The 14341-nt window shown below is 45.6% G+C and overlaps 1 protein-coding gene across 2 annotated transcripts in view; it reads right to left on the reverse strand.

Moving 5' to 3' along the window:
• grin2da (glutamate receptor, ionotropic, N-methyl D-aspartate 2D, a) overlaps positions 1-14341 on the reverse strand; it is a 60538-nt gene that overhangs the window by 22225 nt on the left and 23972 nt on the right. For both annotated transcript variants that reach the window (XM_052070962.1, XM_052070961.1), the window contains exons 5-7: positions 11993-12180; positions 10419-10559; positions 125-239 (exon numbers count right to left, since the gene is read on the reverse strand). In XM_052070962.1, coding sequence (XP_051926922.1) covers positions 125-239; positions 10419-10559; positions 11993-12180 — 444 coding nt within the window. The remainder of the gene's footprint in view (positions 1-124; positions 240-10418; positions 10560-11992; positions 12181-14341) is intronic.

Here is a 14341-nt window from a genome sequence, read left to right on the forward strand (position 1 = left end):
CGCCCCTAAGATTGTCTCGGTCCATTGATGAAAGCCGAGTGGTTATGCAGTTGACAAGTAAGTTGACCCGCGATGAGGACGTGTTTTAAGGGAGCACGAAAAAGTGTGCCGTCGCGGCACTCACCTCTTCCCAGCCACGCCCGTTGTTGTACGAGATAACATCCAGCAGCGGGTTGGACAGGTAGCCATCATTGTTGAATGAGTAGTCCCGCCCCCCGATGGAGATGTTGGTGAAGTATCTGAAAACAAAGAAACCGCCCCCAAAAAGATTTTAAAAATCTTAAACAATGGACTTAAACAAAACACCAGAAATGCCTTTGAAGTGATTTGGGAGTCCAAAATGTTCTTATGTTCTACAGAACACATTTCATGGTTTTGTTACACATATCTCTAATCAATACAACACGTATTTTCATGAAAATGAACTCTTTTCATTCCACAAGACATACTTGTACGTCTTAAAATTAGGCCCCGCCTACCAAGGACGTTCTTGTACGTCTAAGTCTTTTTTTGCATCATAGAGGGGAGGAGGGTCTGATGCAATCTGTAAATAAGAATAAGCAGTTTGCATTGTAAATCATATAAAAAAGAGACCAGTAGGTGGCAGTGGTGCCTCACGTGCTTGAAATGCATGCTTTTACAAAAAGCTCTTTTTCTCCGTTTTTTGCCCAGGAATCGCCATTTTCATGAAACTGAGCCATTTTGTAATGCAGATTGCTGAAGAATGGAAGAACATTTTTTATGCTGAAAGAAGAAAGTCCAAACTTTATTTTGGTAGGCTCCATGTTTATATAGCACTAGCTGGTTCGCCGCCCTCTGGGCGGCTCATCAGCTAGTTCCTGCGGAAGGCTGGTAAGGTGGTGGTTCGCCGCCCTCCGGTGTGGCTCATCAGCTAGTTCCTGCAGAAGGCTGGTAAGGTGGGCCTTTGGCCCACAAAAGTGTTGTTGCTTGGTTCAACTTTTTGTTCATCTTAATTGCTTATCGCGAAAATAAAGAGATGTTTAGCTCTACTAAATAACTAACAATTTTATTGCAATGCTTGTGGGTAGACAACATTTTTTCGCTAAGATGCCCGCGCGATCGTAGTGAGCCACTGCCTGAGCGGCGCAGTGGCGGCGCGCAGCGGCGCGGTGAAGTAGGTACGTTTTGAAAAGGGACAGACGGAAGGACAGACCGCGTGCGGGACAACGCGCAATATATATATAGATTAGAAACAAATATTCTATGGGGCTTGCAAGATCAGTCAAAATCCAGTAAAACGCCGGGATTGAGGGGGTTGCTCCAGTGAAAATGGCTGCGATTGAATGAATTAAATGGGGATTTTTAAAAAATTGGGGGGGGGGGGGAGATCAGTTCCCGCAACACGCACGATGACCTCATCGATTGGCCATCAATGAGTCGATCAGCCGATTGCTATTTCACCCAGCCGTAGGCAAGCATTTTTTGTCATTATGGCTTCCAGCCGAAAAGGTGCTATGACGCTCGCCGCATGACTAAGGCGCACTTGGGGACTGCCCTTTAGTGGTGTGAAAAGAGTTGTGCCGTCATGTCCTTCATTGACTTTGTCACATTTGGCCAATCAGCCTCAAAATGGGCCCCGTTTATCACAATGTGTGCGTTTCCTTTTGTTTACATAATGTGAACAGCCGCTGACATTTTCTCATGTGCCCAAAAGAGGTTCCTCGGTGCTTACGCCGCACCGCCGCCAATAATGACGACGACCACGATGATTTTGCCAGAACCCAGAGCTGATGGTGCGGAATAGCGTTTGGAGTTGGCCGCTGTTTGCCTACGGAGGCGCTTCGGTGGCATGGGAGGCCCCAATTGGCCGTTAGAGACGAACGAGCAGAATGCCGAATGAGGTAAACCGAGGACAGCTGAGGAAGGACATGAAATTCGGTTTCAATTTTACAGCCGACCTCCGAGGCCCTTCTCGCGCCTGCTGCCTTCCTGCGACCAGTCAGCAGCGTGAGTCAAAAGGACTGGACGTAATCAGCCAATTGCAGGGCGTAGAAATAATCCACAATGTTAAAAAAAAAAGTTACTTTGCTAAGTGCATCAAAGCAGGAGATTGATCTTGACATCATCTCACTGAGGAGACAAAATGACGTCCCTCGCCGCTCATTAAGGCGTCCGCCTCGTCTTACTCACATCTGTCGTGTTGTCGCGTGCGCGTCTTTGCGCATTGGCTCGCTGTGTGCGTGCGTGCCTGCGCTCCGCTCTTCCTACCCGCCCCCCTCTGTCAAAAACTTCACCTTGGCGCCGTCAGGTTTCTTGCACGCGGTTGTCCTTCATGAGATAAGCACGAAATGCAAGTCGTGGGCGCAGTTCCACACTCGGCCTGAAGGAGGCCGCTCATAAAAGAAAAGAGGGTAATTGCATCGCGTGTTGATTTCTAAACCCTGGACACATGCGGGGAGTCACAACGGCTGTATAAGAATTTGCATCTAGATCCAGACACTTCCATTAGCCTCCGCAAACTTGAACCACTTTGTCAGGGATGGACAGACAACCGCATAGGAGAGACGCTTCCAAAAGTCTTGAGCACATTTTGACATTGAATATCTCTCTATAGTATGAGTTAAGGATATAAAAACGCGTCTGGTGAATTCAGAAAGCTGGTCATCTCAATTTTTACATGGAATGTTCAATGTGACCACCATTGGTCACACGACATCAAGCCGATCAAATTCAGCAAGTCAAATTCTTGCCAAACGCATCCCAGCATTGCATTGTCAATGGTTGCAACAGCTTTTGTTTTTCGTCCCGGTCTTTTAGCTGGGCATAAGCACCCCTAAGTTATGAATTGACCATGCCATCTCAACTATGGACTTCATCTCCGAATTTTCTGCCAAATGCATGTTGAACAACAGTCCATGATTCAGTTTTTGCAAATGCAAGCACACAAAACGCACTTTCTGGTTGATTGAACTCCATTACTGGGTCTGAAAAGAAATTTTTAAAAAATCAATAGTCTTACGAAAAACTTAATGTAATTAGCTTTAAAATGGCACGACTTTTATCTTACTACCATTCATAGTGAAGGAGATATGGGGACTTCAAATGTGCCCAAGACTTTTGGAACACCCTGTATTTTAATAGATGTCAGCAGCAGGATGGGCGAGTATCAATACCAGGTATCAGGTTCATACCGGCGTTATTTCAAGGTATCAGTAGTTGCCACTACATTGCAGCGGTTAAATATGTTCACAAATCGTGTGTGTCAAAAACAAAGTTTGCTTGTTCACGGTTATTTGTTATTATGTTCATTAAATGTGATCATTTTTCGTGATCGGTATTGGTGAGATTGCCGATCTTCGTAGTGGTATCGGTTTGGAGTAAAGGTGGTCTCGAGCCGAACGTTCCTAGAAAACTTCCACAGACTTTTCAAGACTTTGTGTATGGATTTTCAGTGTTTTTTTTTTCTTTCTTCTTCTTTCCGGCGACAGTTTTCAACAATGATGTCGATCCAAAACAATCTTCCCAAAGTGGTGGGATGAATGTGCTGCTTTCGGGGCACAGAATCAATGCAGGGCTATTATTACCAAGTCACGTGATGGCACAGCGACTCGTTGAGATGCGCCGTCTTCTTCGCGAGCTGTGCTTTTGTCGACTAAATGCTTTGCTGTTGCTCAATAAAACTCATCTGGCCGCCTTTTCGTTTTTCTTTCCTTCCCTCTGCTTTCCCGGTGGCACGTTTTGTGCTCGGCCCCATTGTCCTGACGTTTTTCTTCTCTCACTTGGCGCGCGCGCGCAACATCACGGTATCTGAATGGTCTGCGGCACCCCGAAAAAAAATTACGAATAAATAAATAAATGCCTCAAAGTTTTCAGAAAAAGATTTGAGACAGGAAAAAAAATTGTGAGGATCCCACAGGGGTCAATTTCAAGGGCAAATTGACCCTTCTTATCTTATCTTATCTTAATACTGTTGACTTGACTCGACTTGACTTAATAATTAAATGATGTGATGTGTGTGATGTGAAAAACAACTGTAAATAGCACTGCGATTTGTCCATTTTGTATTTATATTGCACTTACTGGACGGTGTTTGTTTGTTTTTCTTCTTTCTTCTTTCTACCCACATTCTTGCTGCTGGAGGCTGTAAATTTCCCCAGTGTGAGACAAATAAAGGATATCTAACTAACTAAATGATTGGTCAAATGGTCAAGTTACTAAATGATGGATTCCTTGTTGAATCCTGTTTTCAACAAGACCCGTTTTGTGAAGATGGACCCCGTAGTTCCAAGGATGAAAAGAAGACATCCACACGCCTTTTTGTCCAACTGCTGAAAATTCGATGGACTGAGGATCCCAAAGTCTTGCTTCGATTGACCTAAAATTTGAGATTTAGTGTTGAGCCATCACTTTCATCAAGTACCGTATTTTCCACACTAAAAGGCGCATCGGATTATGAGGGGCACCTTCAATGAATGGCCTATTTTGTAATTTTTTCTCATATAATGGATGCACCGCATTATAAGACGCAATCTACAATGCATCCAGTAGATGGAGCTATGCTCAAGGAAATGCCAACAAAACACTACACTCCACCACACCCTGATTTATATAGTGACGATCAGATGTCAGTAAAATGTATTTAATAAAGCAGCGACACAATTCACTTAACCAACAGCAAGTTAGAACATTGACTCGTTAACGTTGAACTCTCTTGCCGCTGCTCTATTTCCGTGTTCGACTGCGAAACCTTAAGTTTGAACTCTGCGTTGTAGGCATGTCTCTAGCAAGGAGCCATTTTGGGGTCGACATAATACCGTAATGAGCATATGCAAGGCGCATCGGATTTTAAGGCACGCTGTGAGCTTTAAAGAAAATGGAAGGCGCCATTTTAGGTGCGCCTTTTAGTGCGGAAAATACGGTACGGCGAGTTTCATTCAAATTCGGTTGGTTCAACCCACTGGCCGATTTGGTATCCGGGCAGAAATTTTGGTGGACAGGATGCGCAAAACACTTAAACTGAACAGGAAGTGGGCATTTTAGTTTGATGCCACGAGGCAATGAGAAATATTTGGATTGCGACACAATTTGTCCCTCTGGGGATCAGTTTTAGATTGCCTTCTCTTATCTGAGCCGTGATTTTATTTTTCTTTGGTTGTGTCCCAAACAAACAGTTCCGCATCCATCACTCCCTGTGTTTCTCTGAGGCCATTTTTCACCGCCGTCCACTTTTGTACTTGTTCTTGTCGCTTGTTTTTCATTCAGGCTTATTGAATCAAGCACCCCCACCTCCATCCGCCCTCTACCTGCAGCCTCGCTCCGTCCATCCTTCTTCCTTCCTTCCTTCCACTTTGCTCTCCAGCACATCTCTGCGGACGAATGCGATTCATGGTTTTGCATGCCAATTGGGGAATTGTATGCGTGGACGAGCTCAGGCAGGGAGACGCCAAGGAGAGGGGGTGAGGAAGGAAGAACGAGAAGAAGGGCATGGCGCCGATTCCAGAGGCTCATTTTAGGAAGAGATGCTAACAGTAACTCGAGCTGCGGGAGCGTCAACATTAAGCGCCTACAACCACATTGCTCCGTGTGCATTTTGTTTGTCTTTTGCAGTCAGAATTTTGGATATTGTTTTGATTTGATCGAGAGGAGCCATAATGAGGTGGCTCGGGCATCTAATTAGGATGCCTCCTGGATGCCTCCATGGTGAGGTGTTCTGGGCATGTGCCACTGGCAGGAGACCCCAAGGATGACCCAGGACACGCTGGAGAGACTATGTCACCCAGCTGGCCTGGGAACGCCTCGGGATCCACCAGGAAGAGCTCAAAGAAGTGGCTGGGGAGATGGAAGTCTGGGCTTCCCTCCTAAAACTGCTGCCCCCACTACCCGACCCCACCTAAGCGGTGGAAAATGGATAGATGGTTTTGATTGAAAACCTTGTTTGAATTTTTGTCTCGAGTGCCATGCCAGTGTGCATTGTGTTGATTTGAAAGGTGTGCCAGTTGTCACTTCCTCTCTATTAGGTTGAATTGTTATCAAGAGATAAGATCAAGAAGCCTGTCCTTTCCATGATGTCCCAACGGTCCATTTTATCGAGCGCTTATCCATGCTGACTTTGGGCAAGAGATCGGGTACACCAGATAGACCGGTCGCCAGCCGACTGCAGGACACATGCAGACCAACAATAGAGCGGTTGCCAGTCGATGCTCGGCCACATAGACAAAATATTTCCTGGTCATCAGCTAGTGTCAGAAACATCAAGAGATATACAAAGGACTGGTCGCCTGACCATGCAATCGCATGGCACAGAAAGACGGCACAGCATCCTACTGACATCTGAGTCTTTGTTTCGGAAGAGACATTTCCCAGGCTTTCATACACAGAAGCCCCCCGCCCAAGAGACAAATGCCAACCACTATGTTGCTCAGTGCAAACACTGGGAGAACATGTGAAACGACTCACAGACAAGCCTGAGCCAAGATTTGAACCCGGAACCTCAAAACTTTGAGGCTCACGCGCTAACCAGGAGGCCTGAATGATATCCTGTCTTTGTTCAATTGTTGTTTTTTACACTAGCAGTGCCAAAACAAGACTCCATGAAAGCCTGAAGCTTTTCCACACAGCTGGCTGGCTGGCTGACGTGAAAACAACTTTTGGATGTTACCGCCGCAGGTGTATTGCACGCCACCACTCGCCCACCACCCCCCTCGAGGCGCCACGTTAGCCGCACGCTAAGTGGCCGGCTGTCAGGAGCCCAGACGCATCCGTCCGTCCGCTGGCATTGTTGTGAAAGCTGCCGCATGCTCCCCGGGCGCCATTCACAAGTCTCGTTGGCGCTAATGGAAGCCAACAGCCAAGGTGCGGGTATTCAAGTAGTTTTATTTCCAGCTTGGCTAAAAATCAAGACTCCGCGTCTTGAACTTGGTTAAAAATGCTGCCGCTCGCTTAACTGTACGTCCAGTAAAAGAGAGGGTACAAGAATGGAAGTTCAATCTTACCTTACATACGACTTAGGCATATATGACTTGCGCTCACGTTTGTTCAATTAGCAACACGCTAACGCAAGCGTAATGGGGGACATTTGATGCGGACCATCGCTCATCGTTTCTCCCTCAGCTTGGCACGCGTGTGCTTCCTATTACGCTTGTAAATAAACCAGCTTCATGTGCAGCGTGAGCACGAGCGGGGCACGTTGCCACGGCAACACGGTGGCTGGGGTATGTGGGAGGTGAAGAAGAAATTGGCAAGATGGAAGCACTCGGAATGAAAAAAGGCAGGAGGTAGATGATGGAGGGAGAAGGCAGATGAACCGGAGAAGAAGAAAACCCCCAGATAAAGATAACGCCTTCTAAGGGGAGGTCAACTGCCACATTTTCTTGACAATAATATGGTCTATGCACCTCCACGAGTCTAAACATGCCATTCTGATTCATATTGTGTTTGTGGGTGACAAGTTAAGCAGGAAAGGCCACCCATCTTCTGGGGGTTCAATTCCCGGCCACCGCGACCATGTCAAAGTGTCCTTGAACAAGACACTGAACCCCACTGAACTTGATACTACGTCATCAGTAGCTAAGAGTGCTTTGAGGAGCTTTGAGTACCCGAGGTAGAAACCCACTCTACAAGTGACAACCCATTCACCAGTTTTCTGAAGCTGAGCCCCAAGCGACTGTGATGTCATTTTCAGTTGACGGCTAGTGGCAAAATGGCCGCCCCACTGAGAAGGCCAAAAACGAATTTACTGCTCAACTCATATTCCACAAACTCGTTGAGGCTCATCGAACCTATTCTTGCAAAGAACATTTTGGGGTTGACTTTCCCTTTAAAGATGTGATCAAGTGATCTAAAGAAACGCTAGACGGTGAAACTCCTCCACAACGAAACCTACATTGGCGAAAATACTCCCTAGTGAGAAAAAATCTTCATACATTAACACCATTCCCACTTTTCTGCCCCCATACAACGAAAAAAAAACCCTGTTACGTTATACGAAATCTTTTTCTCTGCTCTTGCCTCGCGACGAGATTCACTACAACGAAGTCTAATCCAACAGCGACCTCTACTGCTTTGTTGGGAAACGGCAACAGCAACCACCACACTGGTTTACACATGCGCAGTCGTCCAGGAAGTATTTGTTATTGTTAGTTTCAGACGCAGTTGCATTGCTCAAATTGCTACAAAACGGACCTTTGGATGTCAAGCAGCTAAAAAAGAAGAGCTCTGACGCTGGAAGAGAGGGGAAAAGTGATCAAAATCAAAGATGGAGGACACAAAATAAAAGACATTATCCAGAAATTGATGTAAGTGAAAGTGAATGCTAATCGTAAATTTTGCAATTTCTTTCGCTTTTTTCTTTCTACACTGACTATGTGAAGTGTCAAATAAGTGTGTGCTCATACTTATGCACTTATGGAATAAAAATAAAAAGTACACATAGGTGTGTGTGTGTGTTTACATCTGAGATCAAATTTGCTACAGTGAAAAAAAACCCTGTTGTGAAAAATGGCTTGCTGCAAACACGATTTCGTCGTAGAGGAGTTTCACTGTACGGCGCCTGTGTCGAATAAAGCGTCTTCAGCGCAGTAAGTCAACCATTACATTTAGTGTCACAAAATCGCTGTGTGTGTGGATTTCCATGTATTATTTAAGCGATGATTTATGTTTTGTGTACAGTGTTCCCTCACTACTTTGCGTCTTGGCAGATTCAGTCTAGTGAGCAGCAATGCTCATACAAAGTACTCGTAGTAGTCCGTAGTCCTACTACAAGTACCGGGAACCTGAGACCGCTGCTTGTGGTTGTGCGGTAGTAGCAGTGGAAGTAGCAGCACTTGCATTACGACTACAAATAGACGTCGATGTATCACTTTGCACAACCGGCTCCCCCGTCCCTGCGTGTTTCTGCTTTGTCTGTCCGTCCGCATCATTTCCACCTGCTCTGCTGCTCTTTTCTACTCACACCTTTGTCCTCTGCACCCGAAGGCTGCCGTCCACCCCCGTGACTCCTCCCGTTCCCCCCACCCGGGTCAAACGAAACCTCGCACAGGCTATTTTCATTTCAGCCTTCTTGTTTCAAAGGCGGACCGAACCAAGGCCGTTTTGCACCTGATTACTACTTCTGATAACATCACAACTACGACTACTACTACTCCTACTCGTACCGCCACTATGTGGAAACGAGCATTTATTCAATATCCAGCATGAGAGCCATGCACCACTCCACTCTTTGCCATCACCAGTCAAGCAATTCAATGCACCAGCAGAGAAAGTCATCTTTCTGGCACTACTACTGGCCAATTTTAGCCATTGAGTGCTTACGGGGCTGCACTATTAACACTAGCAGGTCCAACTAGTCAGCACGTGTCACACACGAGTCGCCTCCTTATTGACAATATCATACAAGTGGTCCATTTATTCAAGATCCTGGGTCGTAACCTTAAGGTGCATGTACTAAAGCACTCTTTATCCTCACTAGGAAGACAATTCAGCACGCGAGTGCCAAAGGACACTTGTAGAATGTCACACGTTGCATTTTTCCATGACTGTATAATGGTTCTGCCTCCGTTTTTACGCACCTGGACTTGTGCAGTCTTCATCTATGATTTTTTTTTTTTCACAATTTTTTTTCACACATTCATTCTTGCAACTCTGCATACAGAAAAAAAATATGCGAACCCTTTGGAATTCCCTGGATTTCTGAATAAATTGGTCATAAAATATGTTCTGATCTTCATCTCAGTCACAATTGACAGTCTGCTTGAATTAATACCATACAAACAATATGTTCTCATGTGTTTTTCTTGAACACACCATGTAAACATTGACCGTGCGTGGTGGAAAAAGTAAGCGAGTTCCTTGGGTTTAATGACTGGTTGACTATCCTTTGGTAGCAACAACCTCAACCCAACATTTTTTGGAGTAACGGTCAGGAGGAATCTTGGACCATTCCTCTTGACAAAACTGTTTCTGTGGACTGATGGACATCAAGGCTTTTGGATATACATTTGGAACCCTTCCCAGCTTTATGCAGGTCAACAATCCTTAGTCGTAGGTCTTCTGAGAGCTCTTTTGTGTGAGGCAGGGTTCACCTCAGACAATGCGTCTTGAGAATAGCAAACTCCAAACTGGGGGTTTTTTGGTTTTTTTTATTCGGCACGGCAGTCCTACCCAACAACTTCAATCTCATCTTATTGATTGGACTCCATGTTGCTGACTTCTGAGTCCAATTAGCTCATTAGCCTAAGGATCCACATGCTTTTTCCACCCCGCATTGTGAATGCTTACATGGTGTTCAGTAAAAAAAACATGAGAACATCTAATTGTTTGTGTGGTCAAGCAGACTGTGTTCGTCTATTGTATTCCCCCATACAGACAGATGGACACTTGAAATTGGAAAAAAAAAAATCGCTGATCCGCCGACAGATGTGTCACGCATTGTGTAAACGTGCAGACGGCCTGGCGCTCACCTGATCCTCTCGCCCACTCGCTGCGTTCGGTTGGCGTCATTGTGGCAGTTTCCCGTGTACTGAGCCCGGCCGGCGGAGCCCTGGTCGCGCCACAGTGCCACGGCGCCGTGGGTCAGCACCGACACACCCTTGGCGATGCGCCTGCAGGGGCCGACAGAGACACGTCAAGGGAACACTCGGACCAGAGATGCGCATGGTAAGCAGAGCTGCAAGGGTAGCGGCAACTACCATGAGCTTCTGGTGAGAGCGTTATACCGTCATATTTGTGGTTCAGCATTGTGCTCAGAACAAAGGGATACAACTATTTAGTGAATGAGGAGCATCATTTCGATAAATGTTGTGCTTTGCCTGCATCCTGTGGTATTTTGGTGTTAAAGAACTATGTTGATGAGAGTTGAGGAGATTCATCCGGGAAAAAAAGTAATGCTTTGCCCTATCTTCCTTCCCTCTTGGTGTCAGGGTGCTATGCTGAAGCGAAATGAGAAGCTTCATTTCGACAAAAGTAGCACGTTGCCAGGATCTTGTGGAATCTTGGTGCCAAGGAACGTGCCGCTTCCGCTGACCGGCTGGCAACCGCTCAAGAGGCTTTTTCGCAGCAGCCTAGCGTGAAAGGACACACCGGGGGGGGGGGCCGTGGCGATGCCTCGTATGACACCTCCGACCCCTCCACAATTACAATTACTTCATGTCAGAGACCCAATTGACACAACAGGAGTCCTTTGTCTCACATGAACAAACACATCAGACGGCCACTCGCTCCCAACGACACAGGGAGGGGAAAAAAAAGGAACGGCAAAGGGTCTCCCGCTCGTGAATTTCGTTTGTCTTCACGGCGAGTTTATTTCTCACTCATGTATTTTTCAAAGCAGCCGAGCCACACGAAGGTCGCGGTAAACAATGCTCGTCGTCAACTCGCAAAGACCACGACTATGCATTCACGCGGGTTTTATTCAGTTGCTGCTCGTGCTTGCGGGCCACGTTTAGATTTACATTTTTTTAAATGTTTGAATACAGACGGACTTATTTGTAGATGAACTTGTAAAAAGAAATGAAACCAACTTCATTTGGGTGCTAAAATCATTCTCGTTTTATGCCTTGGTAAAGTCAGAACATTTTAACATGTAAAACTGTTTTAATCTTTTTGCCAATTATAATATAGAAACATATTCTTAAAATGGGAAAAAAATAGAAGCTACGTGTACTTATGTCACACAAATGTATGAATATTCAATCTTTATGGAAAATGGTACACATTTAAAATGTTTTTATTTCATCATGTCAAATGATTTGTTCAGTTACTATTAGAAAAAAAATTGCAACTCTAAAATTTTACACATTCACTGTATCATCAAATTAATGAATGACATGAATTGATTTAAGTAGTCATCATCATAATCTGTAAAGCGCTTTGTTGCAGCTGCTGGTGGTGTGAGAGCACTACGCAGTATAAATAAACATGTATTGTGTATTGCATCATCCAATCCAAAAACATGCCGTTCACATTTGTTGCCGTTTGAAACACGCTCACACGGCTCACACGCACGCAAGCATAAGCGGAGGAAGGAGTGCAGTACCTGCGAGGCTCGTCCCTCCATCCCTGAGGCCGGATGGCGAACAAGGCCTTGGGCAGCCCCTCCAAACCCAGCCCAGACAGCGCCGGGCCCACGGCAAACCACATGTGACTGGGGCCCGCCTGACCTGACGCCCAGGCCGCGCGAAACACAAGCTCCGCCTCCTCCAGCGAGCAGTACAGCAGACGTACCTACGCCACATATAGACACGGGGCCACTTGAAAACGCCACGTCACCTTCTGCTTACGGTCACTTGAAAATGAAAAAGTGCGGGAAAAACTTTCAGGTTACACTGGTGGGGCGAAAGGCAGATTTCTCTCAAATATTGAGAAACTGGGAAGTAATTGCTGCGTTCACTTGGTGCAGAGTGAAATGACAGTCGAGAGGATCTCAGTGCATTTGGGTTCCACTTGCCGGGAAATGTGAGATTTATTTCAAATACAGTCACGCTTAAAAGCTTCATGGTGCACTTGTTTTCGGTGAAAGCGCTGCGCTGCATTCAGGTAACACTTGCGGGAAGATGGAATTGTGCTGCAGGGACTTGTTTAAAACACAGTGACAGGTGAAAGCGTCACGGTGCATTCAGGTTCCACTGGGCGAGAAATAACTTTTTCCAAGCCGAGTTGAAAGCGCCAAGCGGGTTACCCTTGCGGCAAAATGAAATGACGCTGGAAAGGATTGTTTCATGAACAATGACACTTGAAAGCATCACCGGGATTCGGGTTCCACTTTCAGGCAAATGAAGAGATTTGTTTTAAATACAGTGACACCTGAAAGCACCGTGCTGCATTTAGGTAACATTAAGAACTGAGATGACACTGGAGAGACCTGACTCAAATATGTGAGAGCACCGCACTGCTTTCGGGTCACCCTTTGTTGAAAAATGAGATCTCCGTTATAAAAACTGGGATACTTGAATGCATCACGTTGCATTCCAGTTCCGTTTGCTGGAAAATGACAGATTTCTTTCAGTGACACTTGAAAGCATTGTGCTGAATTCAGGCGCCACTTGCTAATGACAACGGAGAGGTTCGTTTCAAAAACAGGCGACAATTGAAAGCATCGTGCCGCATTCGGGGGTCACTTACAACAAAATGAAACAACACTGGAGAGACAAACATGAGGACTCGACACTCGATAGAACCACACATCATTCAGGCTTCACAAATTTTTGTGAGGCGCTGGGCTCACATCAAGAATGGGACTCATGCTACATTTTACACCTCTGACTGTAAAAAAAAAAAAAAAGTATCACGCACAAATATCAATAGAGCGAAGAGAGGATGAAGTGTTTTATTGATCTAAGATCAACGGCGACGGCCCTCAGGGATCCGCCTCGGAGCCATTTCTATTTTCCTACCATAACAGATAATGATTTCATCTGCGCACGTGTCAAACAAAAAGAGATGTTCTGTCTATCTATGCAGAAGCCCGGTAAAGATCCAAAAGTGTGTGTGTGTTGAGGCGGGTGGAGGGGGCGGTCCTGGACAGTCAACCGTTCTCCATGATTCATAAAAGAAGAACATGTTACAATAAAACTACGTGACGTTCAATAAAGTACACAAGCAGCACGCGAGAAAGTCATTATTTTGCAATAATGGGGGGGTGTACATTTTCGCACACGGCGCACTTCATCTTGATTCATTTGCTGCCGCTGCAGAGACACGGCCGCCAACACCATAAATTATTCAGCGCAACAATTAAACGTCTGATTAAAAAGAAGAGCGACAAAACCGATGAAAGCCGCGAGGATGACGACAATGATTGCTTCATTCATTATTCATTCCATTCACCCTCTCAGTCAAGCCATCATCATTTCATCCACTCATGCTGCAGCTTTCATCATTTCTTCCTCTCATTTGGAGTTTCTCAGTGCATTCATTCAGTCGTTCATCCACCCGGTCTTTCATTCATTCATAATGGCATGCATTCATTTTGGATTTCATCTGTCCACCAATTATCCATCCATCATTCGCCAATTTCAATTCATGCATTGGGAATTAAACCCATCCTTTCATACAAGTGTCCATTTTGATCCACCCAGCTGCCCATCCAACACCCATTCATCTGTCAGATATCCGTCAAGTTTATGCAGCTGTCATTTTATCCATCCATCCGTTGATCCATTTTATCCATCATCCACCACTTCTCCCATCCATCATTTCATCCATCCATCCATCCATAGTCGACTAGATCACAACTGCATCGAACTACATCTTTTCCCACTTTGCATTCATCTTTTCATCACAAATGGCATTTTGCCGTTTGTCGAATTTCTGTTCTGGACGCTCGCAAATCAAAGTTCAAGACTCGTTGATGCGTTTTGATTGGCGCGGCTGTCGCCTGAGATAT

The sequence above is a fragment of the Hippocampus zosterae genome, chromosome 7 (assembly GCF_025434085.1).
Source record: "Hippocampus zosterae strain Florida chromosome 7, ASM2543408v3, whole genome shotgun sequence".
Classification (NCBI taxonomy): Eukaryota; Metazoa; Chordata; class Actinopteri; order Syngnathiformes; family Syngnathidae; genus Hippocampus; species Hippocampus zosterae.